Consider the following 22,159-nt stretch of genomic DNA (forward strand, 5'->3'; position numbering starts at 1 on the left):
ATATGGGGATGATATTCATTAATAAGTTTAACTAACTCATGTCTCTTACCTAGTATGCTTTTACAATTCCACTGGAGAATCGAAATTGCCATGTTCGATGAGACTATTGACTTTGTCATTTATTCTCTTAACCAAGTGACTCCATTGTGGGTTACCCCCTAATAATTCCATGAGTATTAAAAACTCAGCACGTAGTGCCGATTTTAGTTTACTTGGGTTAAAGGTTAATGAATTGTCCTTCTGGAAACTACTTCCTGGTTCATTATTGGAGGATGACACTGTAGACCGGATCCCTGAACTACTCGGCGGGTGGGTATTATTAGTTATGGGAGATGAACGATGTTCTGTTCTGGTGGTTCGAATTATTTGAGGGTAACCGTCCCTATCATAGCCAGGGGGAGGGGTGACCCGAGGCTCACGATAGATAACTTGCGTAAATTTGCTTTTTTTAGGAAGCTCTACTGTTTGGTTTGATTTGGAAGAGTGCAATGGGGGAAATTGCTGCGTTACTGAAAGTGGGTTATATGCCTTCGGCTGTACTTGATTTTGTGCCTCTTCGAAAGATATATTTTGAATGCACATAATTTTTTGATAGCAACTTGTTTGTTATGAACTTCGCATAAATATGATCCCACTGAATGATTAAGATTGCAGTGTAGACATTTTAACATTGTTTGCTGACATTCCCGTGTTGAATGGGATAGAGAGCATCTCCCACAACGAGAATTGCTGGCTCTACAATTTTAGCAATGTGTCCATATCGCTGACAATTTTGACATGTAATTGGATTATAAATAAATACTTCAACCTCTAAGAGCATATTAAAAATAGATACATGATCCCGTAGGTTTTGAGATCTGAAGGTTACTTTCACGGAACCAGTAGGCACATAATCTATTTTATCACCAACTCTAATCCTTCTGTTCATTCTCTGCACTTTTAATGGGTTCTGTAGTTTCAATGAATTGCATTATGTCTTCGTTGGATAAATTTGTATCCACACCACGAATAATTCCAATACGATAAATGCTGGAGGATGGAATGTAGGCTTTTAGGTTCTTTTCTGGTAAGATTGGATGGTGAAAATTACTATTGGCGTGTTGACCAGACTTAAATGCAATTTGAATCCGGCGAGCACCTTTGCGACTAACAGATTTTATGTCACTGATTTTATTGTCATAAAAAAGTCGACCTAAGGCCATAGGATGCAAATTACCTGTATTATTATTACTCACAGGTTCAAAATTAATCAAATAAGGACCCCTATGAGTACGGGGATACAGTTCTGTAGGTGATGAGCTATTCTCGCTTTTTGAGAGATTTTGATCAGCTGGAGGCCTTTCATCATTAGAGTTCCCTGCTACCTGTTCATTCTTTGCGGGAATTTCTTCTTCGTGGTCGACCTCCAAATCCATGTCCAGATTTGAGGGACGGCTGGTGCCACCACCTCCAACCGCTTTCTCCATTTAACACACTTCACTCGCCACTAACTATGCTACACTGAGTCACACGTCAGCTGAGGAACGATGTTCACTGCACCGCAGGTACTGACGAACTGCGACATCCCTATCTTGAGTGAATTGGAAAACTCTAAGAGGGTGTACTAATTTTTTTCCGGCAGTTTATTACACTGCCAGCAAAAGATCGGATAAGGCGGCAAAGTCCCTGCAGAATCCAAGAGAGTGTACCAAAAATCAAGGGGAGTTAAAAATAATGGATCAAGTAAAATACATCGAGCAAATTAATTAATTATTATTGTTAATTAAAAGACCAGAGGCCAGTAAATCGTGCAAACTTCATCCAGAATCCAAGACGATGAAGGTACCAAAAACCAAGCAGGGTTAAACGTAATCATAGAAAAGCTCGGTTAATAACTCTAAATCGAGAATTTCATCCAGAATTCAAGAAAATTTTAACGTACTAATAATAGTAACGTAATAATAGATCAAGTGAAACACTTCGGACTCACAGAAAGCTAAACAAAGTGGCAGGTTAGCGCGCAACGCTACGAAGTACGTCACTCTAAAAATTAAAATCATCGACCCTTGCCGCCAAACGCTAGGAAGTAGAACGGGGAAAAAATTCAAATTCGCTAGGAAGTAGTACGCGATATAAATTCAAATTGCTGGCTATTACTGCCATTATAATATTTTAGATGAATGCTGACTGATGGCACAAGCAAAACGCATCTTTAGCGCCCACACGGCCATTTCTGAAATCGATACTCCTCATCGCTGCTTACAAGGTTTGCAGCGCGCCGAGTAATCCATTTGCCGAGTGTTGGACTCGTATACGCTACGCTTACAAATTGTTTTTAGATCTTCTTTGAAAGTTTAAATTTCCTTGGCCCTAAGTGAAATTTGTCTGCCTTGTTGTGGTTGGAGTGATAAAATATAAGAATGGTAATAATTTTAATCAGCTCATATCTCTGCAATCGAAAGCTATTTTGATCTTTTATGCTTACATGCACTTTAATTATTTCTTTTAAGCATGTTTTCAGCGCTAGACATGATGTATATTGAAATTTTGAAGAGATTAAGTTTTAATAACCTCCAAACGACTACGTATACTTGATGCAGGTTGTTTTTAGGAGGGCCTATTTTTTATTGTATTCCATTTCTTTGTTTTATTTCTAGGCCAAAAGAACGAAGAAGGTCGGAATCACTGGAAAGTATGGCACTCGATATGGTGCTTCTTTGAGGAAAATGGTTAAGAAAATGGAAATCACCCAACATTCGAAATACACTTGCACGTTTTGCGGAAAGGTGAAGTATTTTTTCTCAGTAGGTTAATTTTTTTAATGGTATACGAGAAACATGTTCAATCAATCAATCACTACTGATCTGCATTTAGGGCAGTCGCCCCGGTGGCAAGAAAGTGGAAATTTATTGAACATCTGCCTTGGTAAGTTATTCCAATCCCTAACTCCCCTTCCTATAAACGAATATTTGCACCGATTTGTCCTCTTGAATTCTTCCCTTCCTATAAACGAATATTTGCACAGATTTGTCCTCTTGAATTCCAACTTTATCTTGTGATCTTCCCTACCTTTAAAGGCACCACTCAGACTAATTCGTATACTGTTGTCATTCCACGCCATCTCTCCACTGACAGCTCGAAACATACCACTTAGTTCGGCAGCTTATCATCTTCTTTCTCTCATGTCTTCCCAGCCCAAACTTTGCAATATTTTTGTAAGCCGGGCTGAGTGGCTCAGACGGTTAAGGCGCTGGCCTTCTAACCCCAACTTGGCAGGTTCGATCCTGGCTCAGTCCGGTGGTATTTGAAGGTGCTCAAATACGACAGCCCCATGTCAGTAGATTTACTGGCACGTAAAAGAACTCCTACGGGACTAAATTCCGGCACCTCGGCGTCTCCGAAGACCTTGAAAAGTAGTTAGTGGGACGTAAAGCAAATAACTTTATTATTATTATTATTATTATATTTTTGTAATGCTACTCTTTTGTCGGAAATCACACAAAACAAATCGAGCTGCTTTTCTTTGCATTTCTTCCAGTTCTTGAATCAAGTAATCCTGGTGAGGTTCCCATACACTGGAACCATACTCTATTTGGGGTATTACTAGAGACTTATATGCCCTCTCCTTTAAGCTACATCGGTGGCGCTTCCGCAAGCGGGCCAGCATTGGTAATCATTAGTAAAGATTGAAAAGGAACGTTTTACAATACCTGGAGTACCAAAGAGGAGAGATCCTTCCTCTACGCTTGCTATAATCCCACCATCCTGCCCCAAAAAGGATTCTTTCTTATATAGGAAAATTGAAAGCAAGACAGCATGAAACAAGAAATTGCCACCATTATCTTTACTCCCATTGGCTAGCTTTGATCAGCTGTGAAGATGTCTATGTAACTTTTTTCCCCGCTAGATGTTGCATGCTTGCCACACCAACCTGCACAAAATAAAAACACTCGTTCGTCAAGAAAAAATGGTAATTTAGTAGCTGTAACCTATCTTTGTAAATCCAGGCCAAGCTCTGTCGCGAGAACAGTGGGGGCCACACTCCCTTCAAGAGGCTCTTAACTATCGCCGCGGCGCCTACTGCCCACACGGCAAGAAAAAAGTTAATTTGGTGGTTGTAACCTATCGTCACATTTTCTCAACAGCCTCTGTGTGTACAGCAAGCAGGGTGTGAGGCGTGCCATGTCCGGCCCGCTTGTGGGAGTTTTACCGCTACATCCTTACTACGACCTTTCCTTATATTAATATCTAGGTATAGTAAGTGCACCTTTTTGTGATACATGGACACCGTAGTGCTGAATCGGTCGACCGGTTATCTTCGAGATTCGTATTGGCAACTTGTGAAAAAACTATGAATTTCTTATGCATCGCTGTACGACATCTGGCATGCATTTTACGTACTAGTACTGTTGTTGTTTACACAGCAAAGCCAAATAGTATTAGTTCAGCCCGTACACTGCCGTAATTTGTAATGTTAACAAGTGAGTGGAATTAGTGAAATCTTACTTGAAGAGCGTCCCTGAGGAGAGATGTGTTCTTTGCTATGTTCAGGAACCCACCATCCCGTCCCAAGAAGTACATTTACTTTTATAACCTAATTAAGATTATTACACGCCATGTTCATTTATGAAGTAGCTACTTGTATTCTTATTGGCCAATGTAAAGTGGCAAGTGATCTCAAAACTTCCTGAGAATGTCCCCACAAGACTTTCAGTTCTTGTTGACAGTAATTGGGCCTGAAATTGCAAGAAATTATACAAATTATCGGAATGTCATCTCCATTAATGTTAGGCTAAGTATAACTTGAAGATTCCTAGCGACTGGTCACTCCTACCAAGGACCATGCAAGAGAAATACTCCTACACTTCACTTATGTGTTTGTATGGTGTATACGAGTTGCTTGCAATTTGACAGTCTATTTCAAAAAATAAGAAAAAATATTCCGCGCTGCAAATTTGCGTGTTCTAATTGCGTCTTTGCGCATGTGCGAACCGAAATGTTAACAAAAACACAAAATGTTAATGAAAAGTTAAAGAAATTTTGTTTATCAACATGCTCGAAAAGTTAATGAACACGCTATTTTGTTTATTAACAGACAGAAATGTTTATTAACAAAGTTAACGAAAACATCTTGGTGTGGATGAACCTTAACGTGTTGAGAAGTATTTTCATTAACATTGTTTATTAACTTTGGTGTGGACTAAGCATAGTGCATACAAGAAAGGCCTTTCTTTAGAAATTTGCTCACTTTGAACATTGACATATGAATTAGAGAGGTGTTTTTGAATACTTCTGTCTGGAGCGTGTCAGAGTCGAGAATTTTAACCATCATTGGTTAATTTCGCTGGCATGGGGCTTGGGTGTATGTGTTGTCTTCATCATCATTTCATTCTCATCACGGTGCGCAGGTCGCCTAAATGCGTCAAATGAAAAGACCTGCACCTGGCGGCAAGCCGAACATGTTCTCGGATACTCCCGGCACTAAAAAAGCCAACGCCATTTCATTTTACTGAAGGATAGATGGGTCAATAAAAATCACGAATGATGTGATACTGAATCTAATTAGTGAGAGGAGAACGATTTGGCAAAATTTGACCAGAATAAGATATAGAATGATAAGACACATCTTACTGTACTCAGGGTTTGTTCATTTAGTTTTTGAAGGGAGTGTGGGCAGTAAGAACAGTAGGGGTAGACCAAGGCATGAATATGGCAGTTTATAGTTGATGAAGGATGTTGTAGTTTTGTAGAAATGAAGAGTTTAAGATTGGATAGGTTGGCATGGAGAATTACATCAAACCAGTCTATGGACTGATGACCCAACATCAACTCTCCATTTTGACCATTCCCTTTTCCTTTGAAGACAATTTTAGTTCTGTGACAGCTGGTTATGGAGAGAAACTGTAAAGTGTGGCTGTCTGACAAGAGTATTTCTTTACTTTTAAACAACATATATGATGACTCACGTGATAGTGATCGTAATTCTGATGATAGTGATGTTGCTGTGGTGAAAAGTAATGTAGGAAGTGGAGAGAATAGCTAGGTGCTTGATGAACTGCGTGTTTGCATGTCATTTCAGGCACTTGTTTATTTCATAGAGAAGGTATGTCTACTTTAGTGTTTGAAAGGGAGATATTTTGTGATGTAGAAAAGTGTGTGTGTGTTGTACAAAAATTGTGTAAATGTGTAAGCGCGCGCGTTGCTGTCGAATTACAGCAGTTCCAATATTGCACATTGTACTGTCCTGACTCGCTGTGAGTAGCGGCCTCCTGCACTAGCAAGTGGCACACATTGTGACTGTTCCCACGCCGAAATTTTAAGAAACAAGACCTCAAAACCATTATAATAAAGCACACATCAGAACAGCGTGGAAAGGATGATAGGGTTCTGGAAATTACAGTTTCGCGTTCGTAACTTGGGATTGTGAATCAAATATCTTGACCACCTTATATTAACTTCACTCGCCATGTTTTACTGTTGTATTCAAACAAAATTGCATTGGAGCGTCATCAGTAGAACTGGGATTTTTATGTAGTATCAAGTGGCATAATATGTACATAAGTATGTAACAAAAAGCACCAAAATAAGTAGCAAAATGTGTAGAATGGGCAAAATATGTAATATATAATTAATACTGTATAAACTTACCATTTTGTCAGTTGCAACACACTAAACACGCTTCATATTACATTTTGCAGCACAATGAACAATTAAGTATTTTTCAATGTTCTTGGGAGTCATATTATATGAATATATCAAACACATATTCAATAGAAACTTATTATTTTCAACACTCAAAGCACGTTTATTCCTTAAATTTTGTAGCACAGTGAACTATTAAGTATTTTTCGATGTTCTCGGGGGTCATGGAAAGGCGTTTGTCACTTAGGATGTTCTTATATGCAAAGAAAGATCTTTCAACATCACATGATGTAACTGGGGCAAATTTTAGGACAAATTTTCGCTGGAGAAATGTCCTCGAGGGGATCAATGTCATCTCCATTTAGAATTCGGCGCACACACTGTGAAATGTTGAATAACCAGGATTTCTCTTCAACATTTTTTGCAATTTACTCAATACACTTGCATCAGTTTCCCCATGCACAGCACTTAGTTTGTCAATAGCATCCTCTATGATGGCAATAGAATCTTGCAGTGGCAGTCCTGATGTTTCTAGACGTTTGATGGTTTCTGGAAGCCGGCGGAAGTTGCCCCTGATGTCGGTGATTTAGGAGACCACTTTGGAGTCACTAAAGTTATGTTGTGCATTACCTCGTCGTAGCAGACTTGAAGATAATTCTTGCTTAGTGTTGATTGGTTAGGAACATGTTGCTTGCAGTATTTTTCCAGAAAAGATGTGAATTCAGGCTCTTTAAGTTTATACCATGGAATATTGGCTGCAATCATTGCACTGCATAAGTCTTTATAAAAAAGGTTACTTGAAGGTGAAGGCTGCATCTGTGTTAAAAGGATTTGTTTCTTTTGTAGACCTAACTGTTGGTTTTTTCTATGCAGAGCACTTTGTGCATGTTGCTCAAGCTGGAATTTCATGGAACATGCGATATATTTGTTGCATGCTTGGCAGATCACTACTTTGCCATCAGTTGCAAAGGATCGTCAACTGCAATCCATTATTTTAACTTTGAAGCCAGCGAGGATGCTACTGGTGCCATATTGACTCTAGAGGAAACTGATGTTCATGAATTATGTTCTTCAGCTGTTCAAAAGAAACTAAAACCTAATTGAGACATTTCAAAGGAAGACAGCTCTAACAACAGATTTGGAAATTCCTAAGTACATAACAAAGAGGCCACAGAAATGCGCTTAGAAAAATATTCCTGGAAACTCCAACATGAAAGTGGCTAGTTGTAAAGCAATTAACTCTAAAAGGGATGAAAGATTTAAGACTGGCACATGTAAAGTAACAGTTTTCCTGCAGCTAATTGGAACCTTTAGATTAACCTATTTTGCAAGGGTCTCTACCTCCACCTATCATCTCAAATACCTGTCACTCATAATTACCTTAATCCCCCTGCTGAGAGAACAGACAACAGCCCCACATTAAGTGTGAAACTTCAGTTCAGCAATTTATTATATATGAAAACAGGAAAACTCTAAAATATGTAATTTTATGTAATATCACTAAGAATATGTAGAATACCCACAAATATGTAAAATGAAATTCGGTAATAATAACTCTAATATAGTGTTTTGTAAACATATGACTTTTCCCATCACCTAAATAGCAAGGCACAATATATGTAATTACATAGAAATCCCAGCTCTAGTCATCAGAAACGGTGTGGTTCTGCCAGTGCCTTCTAGATTTGCATTTGTAACTTGTAGAAGTTAACAACACTAAATATTTTTCAAGAAATGTTGGGAGAAACGTGAAAATCTTGTGTTAACAACCAATTAATTTATTAGTGCAGTAAAACCTTGGATTGTGAGCAACTTGGTTTTTAAGTATTTTTTTCAAGACGAACAAAAGTGTCAAAATAATTACAACTTGATAAACAAACAGAATTTTTGCACCATGAATAGCACTGATCTCTCTGCTGAGCGCGATGTACCACAATATGGTCAATGATTACGCCTACCTCTCATCAGTGGATTTACCGGCTAGTAATCAAGCTTTTGTGGGGCAAAATGTTTGGCACTGTGATGTCTATCTTGTCAAAATTAACACGCGAGAGGTCGCACCCGCGGCAATTTGCTGCACTTTTAAATATTTGTTAATAATTTCGTTGCTAGCCGCTGTATGGCTTAGGGCTCTCGTTTCATCCCTCTCTCTCTCGCCTGACGTTGATTATCGTCAGTGTATTGCCTGCTGTGTTCCGGAGTAGTTTAAGTTTTCTTTCACTCTTGCATCTGCTGCGGCATATTGCCTTCATGCGACCCCTCGTGTAGTGTATTCTTACATGACTGCATTTCCAAGAAAGTTTCTTAAGTAAAGTTCATGAGGTTTATGGTGACTTTCAGTGAAGTGTGGTGCTGTAGTTTTATCTTGAATTGTGACGAAATCATTCATTGAAATGTGCAAATGGAAACGTTGCGGCAATTTGCTCATGCGCGACCTCTCGCGCTCTTATAAACTCTCGTAACTTTACCAGATTTTGCGACAATTTTTTTTTTTTTTTTTTTTTTTTTTTTTTTTTTTCATTGAAAAAATATTGTTACTGGGTAATTAATTATGTTAGTACTAGTCGAAAGGCAGTTACACAGGGTACATATTTATATTTTTATCAAAGCATTCACCGCCAAAGGAAAATAGCAGCTCATTAAAATATGAAATGTGAGCAATTTGCCTTTGCACGACCTCTCGCGTTCTAAAACGGGTGCAACCTCTCGCATGTTAACAGGGGGCTTGAGTAGATTTATGGCCAAAATTCATGGTGATTGGTTGGGAAAAGGGGTAGTAATCTGGAAATGTTTTTCTGTATTCTTTTTAAGTTTGTCAACAGCCAGATGTGTGAGTAATGTGGCGTCAGTGGGGGGAAAATCCATTTTCACCGCAAACCTAATATTTTCAGATTGCTGGCCGCATCCTGAGATACTTTCAAGCTGTGACGTTTCTGCAATCTTATTGTACATTGGTACACGATACAGATACCACGTGTTCTTTCTTGCTTCTCTTTTACATGGCATCAGGACTTTTTTAGTAAATGGCAGCAGTGGTGTGCAGTGAACACATTCATTATCCCAGCTGTAAAAATGTGTGTTAAATAGGACTTATAAGCAATTGTAGCCCCACTACACACTCTAAAATCAACATTACCATTTTACAAGGCTGCATTTTTCGTGGAAAGGACTACTGGAGAAAGGTCTTTTACGAATATTTTCAAACACACACTTACACACATTTCCAAATTGATATTCACGGCAGTGATGACACCATCATAACTTAATCTATAGCAGATTTTAATACTTACAGTTTCACTCAGTGACGCTTCGTGATAGTATAGTCAAGGTTTTCACAAACATAGACTGATGGCCGGTTTCTGGAATTACAGTTATCTGTAGTTGCGTAGTTATCAGTGACTTTGCATGGTGATATGTTTAAAACGAGTTTACGAAACAACAGTTATCGGCTTCTTCACAGTTATCTGCGCAACGACTGGTAACTGCAGCTAGTGCTGTAGTTACCTCTATGTTAGAACTGATTCCAACATATACCGCTATGAGGCGCCACTCTTACAAGGTCTTATATTAGTTTCGTAAACATTAATACGTGATAATGAACTGGTTATAATATATTTACAGTAATTCATTGTAATTTTAACGTGCTTGGGTGTGCTGGAGTCGACATTATTTTGGTCAGTACATTTACTTCCACGTTATCACTGGCTTTTAGTCACTGATTCCACTTACATGGTGTCGTCTGTTTAGGTTATAGTCTTCTCGGAGTATGACGCCTCTAATGTAGATGTATCTTGCAATACGGGAAATGAATCGTCAAATAAAATAGAACTCGAATCAAATGGATTTTCATCAGGCTCAAATTGATCTTTCTGTGTACAGTAGAATTAATGTTAAGATCTCTTTCGTCATGCTTTGATTCATGTGTCCCACCAACAGTTAGTTAACACCCAGTCTGAAATTATGGAATATTTACATTTGTATTAAATAATAAATATCTTTGGTACCAGCATGCATTTAATATAAGCCTGCTGAATAATAAATATTGATTTTTCATTGCTTTTTTAATGTTATTATATTCTTTAACCGGTGACGTGAGGTCTCATAGACTCCCAGTAAACATAAAACATCTGGACTTAATTAAAAATCTTGCAGGGAGCTGTAGGTTATGTCATCTTCTTATCTGTGTCAACACACTTCACACCCTAGGTCGGGGTTAGCTCGCTAGGGTCGATTGAAATTCTCAAGTGGACTTCACATCAGCAGTTACGAGAGTATTTTTGTCGATGCATGTTGCGTGCCCAGTGTAAGTAAAACATCTCAAATTACTCGTCCGTTGCAGTTATTATGAACTACAAATTCTCAGTTCAAGGAGTACATTAGGGAACTACAGTACTGATGAAAAATTGAGTGATATGGCTATTTTCTTTTGGCTGTTGGAGATCGCAGATTGTAATGCTTTCGTGTTGTCCAAGTTGTGCCATGAAAGCCCGGAAAAAAATTGAATTCTTGAAGGGTTTGGCATCTGATCAGGTGAAATTACATGTCAAAGAAGAATGATAAATGAGTGAGTCCCCAGAGAGATACGAACAGGAATAAGCAACATTTTGTACGTAAGACTCGGCGTCGAGTATGGAAGAAAAACTGAAGAAACGACAATCTTACCGTACATATCCAGCATCCTTGAAGAGAAAAACGGCATATGCGTATTTTAAGTAGGAGTTTTCGGTTTGTTTGCAATCTACAAAAAAAAAAAATCTGCAACAGTTGCAGCGGGAACAAATGGATATCGCACCATCAGTGCAGAACTTCAGTGCCGAAATGATAGGTTCCAAAGTGTGTTGCACGTTTTCATTTATGGATTTTTTTCGTTTACACTTGTTGTGTTCTGGATCAGTGAAAAGTGATCTGTTTGGAAATTGCTGTGTATTTTTATAATTTTACTGACGACAACGATCAAGGTGAAATTTAGACGATGACTGTGTACTGTGAATAAGAAGGAACGGGAAATATATATAATGTTTGCATTCTTTGATCGCACATACTGTATATTCATATTATGAGAGATTGATTGAGATGACTGTGTACATATTTGCTAACCATTTTTCATTGTAGAAAACTTCTGCTAGTAAAAGTAACTAGATATTACCAAAATAACCCTAAAATCATTTGCGTAGAGACATCTATTGGAGGACGACAGATACTAAACATGACGATAACTGCACTGTTTATTACCAGGGCTTATAAATCTGGATTTAAGTTTCGGGAAACTCATTAAAGTTAACAGCGCAGTTAAAGTTACAAGCGCATTTAGGTAACTCACAGGTAACTGTGGTATACCAGAAGTCTAATCTACACTGAATTAACGAAATTTAAGTGACATTTTACCGTCCCCGACGTTTTATAATTTCACTCGCTTACTGAGTGTTCGTGCATCAACGAATAACGAGGGAAAATATTCATCATGACGTATAACACACGTTATATTAATGAATAATGACAGAGAACTCATGAAAACTTCACCTATAATCCAAGAGGAACACTACAAAAATTCACTATATACCACCATCGCAGACAACCAAATACAAAATTATTATACTTTGTGCTTAGCTCTGTGTTCATGCTGGGCAACCTAAATATTTTTTTGCGGCTAGTACTAGTTGTTTCAGAAGTCTCGAATCCTGCATCCTCATGATATGTCCAAAGAATCCCAGTCTCCTCTTACGCATAGTATCTGTAATGGGTTCTAGCTCTTTGTACAGGACTTTGTTAGGTATTAACTGCCACTGTCCATCTTTCTGGTATTTTTTGTTGATGCAGGTTCTTCCAATCCTCCTTTCAATTTTCTGAAGTCTGTCAGTCTTTGATTGTTTATTCAGGTAAAAGTGTGTTTCTGCTGCATATGTAGCTTCTGGTTTTATAACTGTGTTGTAGTGTTTTATTTTTGTATTTATTGATAGACATTTCTTTTTGTAGATATCCCATGTTAATTTTTGTGCTTTAGCTAATCTATTTGTTCTTATTTGGATTGAGATTTTTTAAATTTAGGTTATGTGTTATTACTTCTCCAAGATATTTAAATTGAGTTACTATTTTGATTTTATTACCATTTATGGTAACTTCTTTTAGCTGTGTTGGTTTTTGGGGCATAATTTCTGTTTTTTCAAATGATATTTTGAGGCCAATTTTATTTTCAATGTTTTGAAGTTCTGATATCTGGGTTTTTGCTTCTTTTATGTCCACTGCTAGTAATGCTAAATCGTCAGCAAAACGCAGGCAGTTTGTTTTGATTTTTCGGCTAATCCTTATTTTGGGGGGACATGTCCTAAACCATTCCCTCATTACCATTTCTAGAGCACAGTTAAATAATAGCGGTGAGAGCCCATCTCCCTGCCGTAGTCCAGTTTTAATTTCAAATGTCTGTGATGTTTCACCCCTAAACTTCACTTTTGATTTGGTGTTGGTGAGAGTCAATTTTATCATGTTTATTAATTTGGGGTGTAGTCCAAGGTATCTTTAAATTTTAAACAGAGATTCTCTATGGATGCAATCATAAGCTTTCTTGAAATCTACAAATGTTATCACCCTATCTCTGTTTCCTGTCCTGTTTTAGTCCATTATCAACTTAAGACTCATGATCTGATCAGGACATCTCCTCCAGGGTCTGAAACTTCCTTGATATTCTCCTAGTTCTCAAGTTGTAAACTTATCCTATTAAGGATGATTATTGAAAATATTTTGTATGTTATGTCTAGGAGCGAGATTCCCCTGTAGTTATTAGGGTCGGTTTTGTCTCCTTTCTTGTGCAGTGGGTGAATGAGGGCTGTTGTCCAGTGTTCTGGTAGTTCTTTAATCCAGATAGAGACATCTATAGAAGCAACCAATCAAAATGTTGCAATTGTGAGAAAGACTCACTCCATTTCAACAAATATTAAATAGTTGTTTCATAAAATGACATACATTCATCTTGTAACATCTGACATTGTGCTTTTGGTAGGTCAGGTAGGAAATCCTTCACTTTTGAACTAACAAAACCTGCATTCTGTCTTCCTGTTAAAGTCTGTTACTTCCTGTAGTACCATCCTAACCTCATTTATTGAAATCTCTTTTGTTTCAATCCTGGCAATGGACACACTCAAACAGATTCATCTGTGCCGTGAGAAACCAGAAATAAGCCTCACACTCTTCATTTGAGAAAAAAGACTTCAGGAGAACTGGACATTTGTCTTGTGACATGAAATAAAGTTTCAGTGGCTGAAATATACGTAAAAATCTTTCAATTGCCGGAAATAAACTTAACCATCTTGTTTTTACATGCCTTTGGAGGTCTTGATATGTAACATTAAGAAATTCACAAAACTCCATGAGTGATGCAACTTTAACAGTATATATCGTCGCTCCGGAAGAACAATGACGCAACTGCACAATTTGATCAAATGGAGTTTTGTGGTCGTCTGGGTTCAGAAATACGTAGCGCGCACGTATGAATATCGTTCGAACTGTAGTTATGCTCTAGGCCGCTAGAGGGCAATTGCGTCGTCGTAGAAATCTTAGCTGTTTGTGACCGCACTTGAGAGCAATATCACCGTATATCTCAGTTATGTCTTTAACTTCGCGAGTGATTCTTCGTGTTCGTTGGAACAATGACGTAAGTGTGATTCCTGGTCGAAACTTCATTGGTTGAGAAGCTCATTACACTTGACAGTTTTGTTTTTTATTACTTTCAGTGTTTATAGTTTGTATTTCATTCATCCTATTTCATTAGCAGAATGGTACAAAGACGTAGGGTCTTTTTCTTCCTGATACTACTGACAAACTTCGTTACATTGATCACAGTTTCAGAAGAACAATGACGCATTTGCAGAAAAGGGGTCATTTTCGGCAAAAATAAAGTAATTATTTTGAAAACATTTCTGTATCCTGTAGTGCACTTGTATATGTTACAATTTTCCCTGGTTACAATTTCCTACAAATTTAATTTTTGGCGTAATTGAATATTAACGAAAGATAAATCGGTTTTTCGCATCTCCTGTACAATTGCAGTTTTGACAGTTATGTCATTGTTCTTCCGGAGCGGCGATATAGAAAAGTAATTTGTACACTTTCACTATTAAAGCCTGAACATCTACAGGAAGACAGCACCAATGTGTAGGGCATAATGTAAAATATGGGCTGGACACCCAACCCCTACAATAGGGAACATGCATGATCCGGGGTTTTAATTAAAAATGTGCTAATCTGATTCAAAATTGCATGCAGAATTCAAAAATGTGATCAGAATGTACAAATAATAACTCCAAACATGATAAAAATCTACGAAAATGTCACGTCACGCAAGTACGTGATCTCATTGGCCTGACGTCATCGTACAGGTTGACTGAATTAGCAGACGAAGTAACACATAGTGTGCTGTGAGAAGCAGGATACACTTTGCGTATTTCTACTTTACGTTAGTGTCTAGTATGGTTAAATTCGAGGTCTATACATTGAATAATAATATGAGTGGTATATTTTAGACTTAAAATGAATCCTGCCCAGACAGTGAGGCAGAAAACTTATAAATGGTATAGAGTTCCGATGTGCAATAGCACATCGCATACCATACCAAACAAATTGTTTATAAACGTTCCAAAGACGCTAAAACTAGGGAGAAATGGATTTTGGCGAGCTGGAGAAATGCTGGTGATATATCGGAAAAGTCTACAGTTTATTTTTTTGAAGATTTTAACGTAAGATGAATTTGTTTGAATTTTCAAATCACTTTTCCATGTCAGCTGTTCTAGTGGCAAAACTTTAAATTTTAATGTATGATGCTTTCCGTGGTTTCCCATTTTCACACCAGGCAAATGCTGAGGCTGTACCTAAGGCCACGGCCGCTTTGTTCCCATTCCTAGGCCTTTCCTGTCCCATCGTCACCATAAGACCTATATGTGACGGTGTGACGTAAAGCAAACAGAAAAAAAAAGTAAAAGTCACAGCACCCAAAGACATTCCTGTATTGAGCGACTAAAACGTCACCAGGACACTTTTCTTTCCTGATATGCTCAGCTTGTTAAAAGCCAAATGTAATTAATGTTATTGGCTTCACGCCCCGCTAACTACTTCTACGATTTTCGGAGACGCCGATGTGCAGGAATTTAGTCCTGCAGGAGTTATTTTACGTGCCAGTAAATCTACCGACACGAGGCTGACGTATTTGAGCACCTTCAACTACCACCGGACTGAACCAAGATCGAACCTGCCAAGTTGGGGTCAGAAGGCCAGCACCTCAACAATCTGAACCACTCAGCCCGACTTGTGAAAACTAGATGAAGTCATATTTATCTTTATCATGTTTAACTTTTTCCCTCCACAAAGATATTTAATTCTCTTTCATGGGCCCCGAAAGTGGGTAGGCCAGTTGTCCCAACCATAAATATATATATTTTTGGGAATGATAGATTATAGCCCTATAGTACTATGATCTTTCTTTCTTTCCTTCTTTCTTTCTTTCTTAATCAGTTTATCCTTCAGGGTTGGTTTTCTCTCGGACTCAGCGAGGGATTTCACCTCTACCACTTCAAGGGCAGTGTCCTGGAACGTGAGAATTTGAGTATGGTGATGAAACTGGTGAGGAGGGCCATTACCTCGCCCAGGCGGCCTCACCTGTTATGCTCAACAGGGGCCTTGTTGGAGGATGGGAGGATCGGAAGGGATAGACAAAGAAGAGGGAAGGAAACGCCCGTGGCCTTAGGTGCCTGGAGGAGAAGTAGGAAAATACGAAAAACCACTTCGAGGATGGCTGAGGTGGGATTCGAAACCCTTCTACTCAGTTGACCTCCCGAGGCTGAGTAGACCCCGTTCGAGCCCTCGTACTATTTGTTTTCAACTTTCATGGCAGAGCCGGGAATCGAAACCGGGCCTCCGGGAGTAGCACACATTAACCACTACACCACAGAAGCGGACTAGTACTATAATGCAACCTATATGTTTATGTTAGTGCTGAAATCCGATTTCTTACTTTACTAATGCTGAAAGCCCTAAAATGTAATGTTATTCTTTAATAGGGGAATCAGTCTAGAAGGAAATGTTGAAAGTGATGTGATATCTATCCAGGTTCGTTGTTATCCTAATACTATGGGTTACAGTACATTGCACGTATATAAAAGACGCCACTTACAAACTTGCTTGTTATCCGCGAATTTCTGCGGCCACAAAAGTCACTATTTTTCAAGAATGATGACATTTACACATGATAGATTGTCTGATTGTGCTGTTTTGAACCTTTCTTCTGTCATTTTGAAGTTATTCGCGATCATGAATAATAAACAATCGGCTTTTAGCAACGGCTGATGCACAACGGCTGGTAGAGCTCCATGTGGTACTGGATCGTGACGTCACAGCGCGCCGCTTACGTCAGAGGCCGTTTCACTCGCCTTGCGGAATGGCACTATTAAATATTTTTTTAATGGTAGAAAACAAGGCAACAAACCATAATGTAATACGTTTACGTACTATTTCATTGGTGTACTTTTCAAAAAAAAAATTTTTGAAAATAATGCATGTTCCCAATTGGCCTACTTAATTTGGACTTCAATTTTGTGAAAACATTGTTTTTACCTTTCCTAGCCAGACCCCCAAAATTTGTATTTGTATTATCACCCCCATCTGCACTAACTTTCTCACTGATGTTATTGTGTCCTGTAACATTATGAATTCATTCAGAAATTGTGTCAGAATTTTCATTGCTACATTCAACAAGATCTATAGTTTCGACTGGATACCTTCCTCTTTGTCAATATTGCACAATTACAGGAAAAATCTTATGATGCTTATGATCTGTACTAATGCTAACAAAATCACACTTGGAAATATTTTCTTTCACTTCTGCTTATATTAAAGGCGAAATTACATTATTTACTACTGCTTCGGTTTTTTTGTCTTTGCACTGGAAAATGTTTTTGTCATTTTCGAATCGTTGACCATAGTTTGGAAGAACTTGCTCGTACACGTGGTGGAGTTGTATGAGTGATGGTGCCGTACTGAATGAAAAGCAAACATTGCCTCTGCAGCAGCTACTTTTCTTTCTTCTGACTTATTATTACTGAAATAATTCGTCAGTTGCTTACTGGAGGACGCGGAACTTACGGAATTCCTGTGCTTCACTGTACCTACATGATCTTTGATGTCACTTCCCCCCCCCCCCCATGTGCAGTCGAAAAATAGCAATTGTAAAGAAAAATATTTTTGTTTAATTACCAAGTCTGATTTCAGGTAAACCGTAAACGAAATTCTTTCACCAATCATTTGTTCTATTTCTTAGGCCTATATAAAAAATAAAAGAAACTTAGCATAGTTTACATTTCCGCCTCATATTCACTTCTACCTCGTTTTATTGAGGAAAATCTTTGGTGTATTCATCTTTAAATTTTGTTTTCCATTTCGATGCCATGTTTAAAAATGTTAAATATTCACTCAGAATATCACACTGAATTTAATCGATTCCTACAGATTCTTCTATGAACATAGAATAGAACAAGATTCTTTCCAGTTTTCTAATTGAAAACAATCTGTAACACCGGAAGTACATAGAAAGAAGCAATAATTTGATAGTTTACTTTGACTACTTCATCAATAAGATCGATAGGGTAAAATTTAATGGATACTCCTTGAGTCTCGACCATTCAGTTTACTCAAAGTTTTAAGAGATTGGGCGGGCGGGCGTTTTAAATTGTATTTCTTTTAGGAGTAAAGGGATTACTTTTTAAAAATCCGGGACTTTTAGTTAGCCGGACGGGACACACACTAATCTGGAACAATCCCGGTTTTCCGGGACTTATGGCAACCCTAGTCAGATTCCACTGATATACACTGACTTAGCAAATGTCATGGGATAGTCACCTAATAGCGTGTGGGGCCTCCTCTGGCCCTGCGAACTGCAGTGAGACGCCGTGGAAGTGAGTTGACAAGTCCCTGGTAGTCATCTCGACGCAGCTGACACCAAATCGTTTGCAGAGCAGCCGCCAATGCTGGTCTGTTCGTGGGTGCAGGATCCATAGCACGGAGCCTGCGTTCCAGGACATCCCAGATATGCTCCATAGGGTTCATATCGGGGCTCCTGGGTGGCCATGGCAGTCGTTGGACCTCCGCTGCATGTTCCTGGAACCATTCCCGGGCGACGTGGGAGCGATGTGGTGGCGCGTTATCATCTTGAAACACCGCAGAACCGTCTGGGTGCTGGAAGGCCAAAAATGGGTGGAGATGGTCTCCGAGCAGCTAAACATACCGCGCACCATTCAGAGTCTCTTCCAGAACAACTAGGGGGCCCATTCCATACCAGGAAAATGCACCCCAGACCATAACAGAGACACCAGCACCCTGGACCACACCTTTGAGGCAGGAGGGATCCATTGCTTCATGTGGTGTGCGCCATACACGGTGCCTCCCATCGGCATGATGCATTTGAAATCGTGATTCATCCGACTATATCACATAACGCCATTGTTCCAGTGTACATCCCTGGTGACTGGCGACAAATGCACATCGTTGTGCCCGATGACGTTGGGTTAACAGTGGCACCCATATGCGGCGCCGGCTCCCATACACCATAGAACCCATGTTCCTACGGATTGTCCACTGGGAGATGTGTCTAGCACGGCCTGTGTTGAATTGAGCCATGATTTGTTGCACAGTTGCCCCTCTGTCACTATTGACAATCCGTCTCAGATGTCGCCGGTCACGCACAGCCACTGATCACAAGATCTCCTGTACAACTGCCGCTGGCAAAGGGTGCGTGTGGTGCATAGGCAACACACCTGCTCATCAGTGCTCTGCTATCCCATGACATTTGCTCAGTCAGTGTAGTATTCTTGAATTGCTCTGCATTAAGGGCCCTTTCACACGGTCCATTTGCTTTCCACGCCACTGCACTTTTCAGACACTTGCTGTCCACTTCCGTCAACTTCTCGTCCCCACCACATATTTTGCGTCTCGGTTTGAATCTGGTCCATAGACGTGTACGTTTTCCTTAGGATTCTTATTCTTACGAAAAGAAGGTTGAGGTGAAAGAAGAATACTAAGGTTCATTGGGTCCATCCATTGAATTCATATCACCTAGAACGAGGAGCCACCGAGCTCGATAGCTGCAGTCGTTTAAGTGCGGCCAGTATTCAGGAGACAGCAGATTCGACCCCCACTGTCGGCAGCCCTGAAGATGGTTTTCCATTTTCACACCAAGCAAATGCTGGGGCTGTACCTTAATTAAGGCCACGGCTGCTTCCTTGCGACATAAAGCAGCTAGCAAAAAAAAACCCGAGGAGCTCATCGTTCTTCTAGATGAACGTACCAGTGATCTAAAAATGTTCCTTAATTACTTTTGTATGAGTGGGAATTTGTTTGAATTGTTGTCAATCCTTGAAGCAAGTTTACAACGTCAGGACACCAACGTGAGAAAATGTATTCCACCGATATTTTGAAACAAAAACTTCAAACTTGTGACGCACACAATGTTGACCGTTTGATCAACTGATTTAATGAGCTACCAATATGGCCTCGCTACCTACACCTACCTTCTGTAAATAAAACACTGGTAGTTCTCATGAATAAGATTTTTTTTTTTACAAGTTGCTGTAGTCGCACCGACACAGATAGGTCTTATGGCGACGATGGGACAGGAAAGGGCTAGGAGTGGGAAGGAAGCGGCCGTGGCCTTAATTAAGGTACAGCCCCAGCATTTGCTTGGTGTGAAAATGGGAAACCACGGAAAACTGTCTTCAGGGCTGCCGACATTTGGGTTCGAACCCACTATCTCCCGAATACTGGATAATGGCCACACATAAGCGACTGCAGCTATCGTGTTCGGTCCGAATAAGAAAATGTTATGTAATTTAATTGCAAGCAATTCTTTTGAAATGAAGACTGCTAAAAAAAACCTTGATTAATTATTTTTCAATGGCCCATGTTATTGTAATATTGAAGAAATAGTTAACATATAACACATAATTATAACCTATTACTGTAGTTATCAACTTCTCACTCTTTGGAGTTGTCCAGTTCGGCAAAAAGTGGAATCACTTCATGGGAAACTTCATTCCACATTTGAAGCGTTTTTATTTTATTTGAATAGTCTGTCGTTCGTTAATCCCACTGACAAGGATGATTTTGTATTTCTATTATTAACTTTTCAGTATCTATGAATGGAACCGACATTTTGAAACAAACTTGTAGCTCATATGTTGACCATCTGAACAAGCTAATCTGATTCAGTGAGCTTCCGGTCGCCCAGAGTGGAAGACACTTCAGGCCGGTTGACAGCAACCTGCTGTTGACGAGAGTGGGCAGAGGTTGCGCCACACGAAGTGTCTCGTGTGAACGCTACCGGCCTTTCTGTACACCTCTGGTGGAGTGGAGTGGCGTGGAAAGCAGTGGATCGTGTGAAAGGGCCCTAATATTTTTAACTTCTTTATTCTGGGGGGGGGGGGGGATGCTGCCTGTAGTTTGGATTTCTCTCTTCTTTCAATGCATATGATTTTCTTATGAAATTCTATGCTTTTGTGGTAGGAATTTCTGGTATAGGTGTTGTGTCAAAGTATTTTAAAAGCTATAAGAAGCTTCAAATTAAGTGGCAGTAAAAATTAATGGTTACTGTTTGAAAGTGCAAATACTGACATGGTATTTATTTCTTATTACAGGATGCAATGAAACGCAGTTGTGTTGGCATCTGGTCCTGCAAACGCTGCAAGCGTACTGTGGCTGGAGGTGCCTGGGTATATAGTACAACGGCAGCAGCTTCTGTTCGATCTGCAGTGCGGCGATTGCGTGAAGTTAAAGAGCAATAATGATCCATGCTGTATTCTTTATTTGTACTAATAAATTAATTTGAAAGTTCTCTATTTGTTATCTTTTCATTCTTATCTATACATCTACCTGTTAACATACAGGGTTTTCCCTATGTATATATAAGAATATTAGGTGTTGTTGTGTTAATTATTTGCATATTGATTGGGGTAGCCTTCCTTACTTTATTAGAGCGTAAGGTTTTAGGTTATATTCAACTTCGTAAAGGTCCTAATAAAATAGGGTTTATTGGATTACCCCAACCTTTTGCTGATGCAATTATTTTCTAAGGAGGGAACATACGCCGTATAAAACCTGGCTGCTCGTATGCAGCCTCCACGAACCTACTACGCTGGCGTAGAGGTGATACTCCCACATGCCGCGTCCCAGGTGGCGGATAGGGGGGTCCTAACCAACTTGCCGGGGGTCTTGAGGGAAATAAAATGCCTCGCGGACCAAATACAACCCCCTGTGGGTGGGGGACGCACATGTAGAATACATCTGCGGAATCCCCTGCCTATGGTAAGGGGCGACCTGGGTGCGGACATGGATTGCGGTTTAGTATAATGTATTTCACCTCCTGTGGATGGGAGGGGTTGAATACATTCACAGGTAATCCCTGCCTGTGTAGAAGGCGACTTAAAAGGGTCATGTGGCCACGGTCCCCTCTTTTTTTTTTATTCTTTTTTTTATTTTTTAGGGTTAGTTGTAGACCATTTTAAAATTT

The 22,159-nt window shown here is 39.3% G+C and overlaps 1 protein-coding gene across 1 annotated transcript; it reads left to right on the forward strand.

Moving 5' to 3' along the window:
- Positions 1–2,277: 2,277 nt before the first annotated feature.
- On the forward strand, positions 2,278–21,483 carry RpL37A (ribosomal protein L37A). Its single transcript, XM_067136395.2, has 3 exons — positions 2,278–2,402; positions 2,637–2,765; positions 21,288–21,483. The coding sequence occupies exons 1-3, from the start codon at positions 2,400–2,402 to the stop codon at positions 21,432–21,434; spliced, it is 279 nt and encodes a 92-aa protein (XP_066992496.1). The 5' UTR covers positions 2,278–2,399; the 3' UTR covers positions 21,435–21,483.
- The last annotated feature ends 676 nt before the right edge of the window (positions 21,484–22,159 follow it).

This window comes from Anabrus simplex, chromosome 1 (assembly GCF_040414725.1).
Source record: "Anabrus simplex isolate iqAnaSimp1 chromosome 1, ASM4041472v1, whole genome shotgun sequence".
Classification (NCBI taxonomy): Eukaryota; Metazoa; Arthropoda; class Insecta; order Orthoptera; family Tettigoniidae; genus Anabrus; species Anabrus simplex.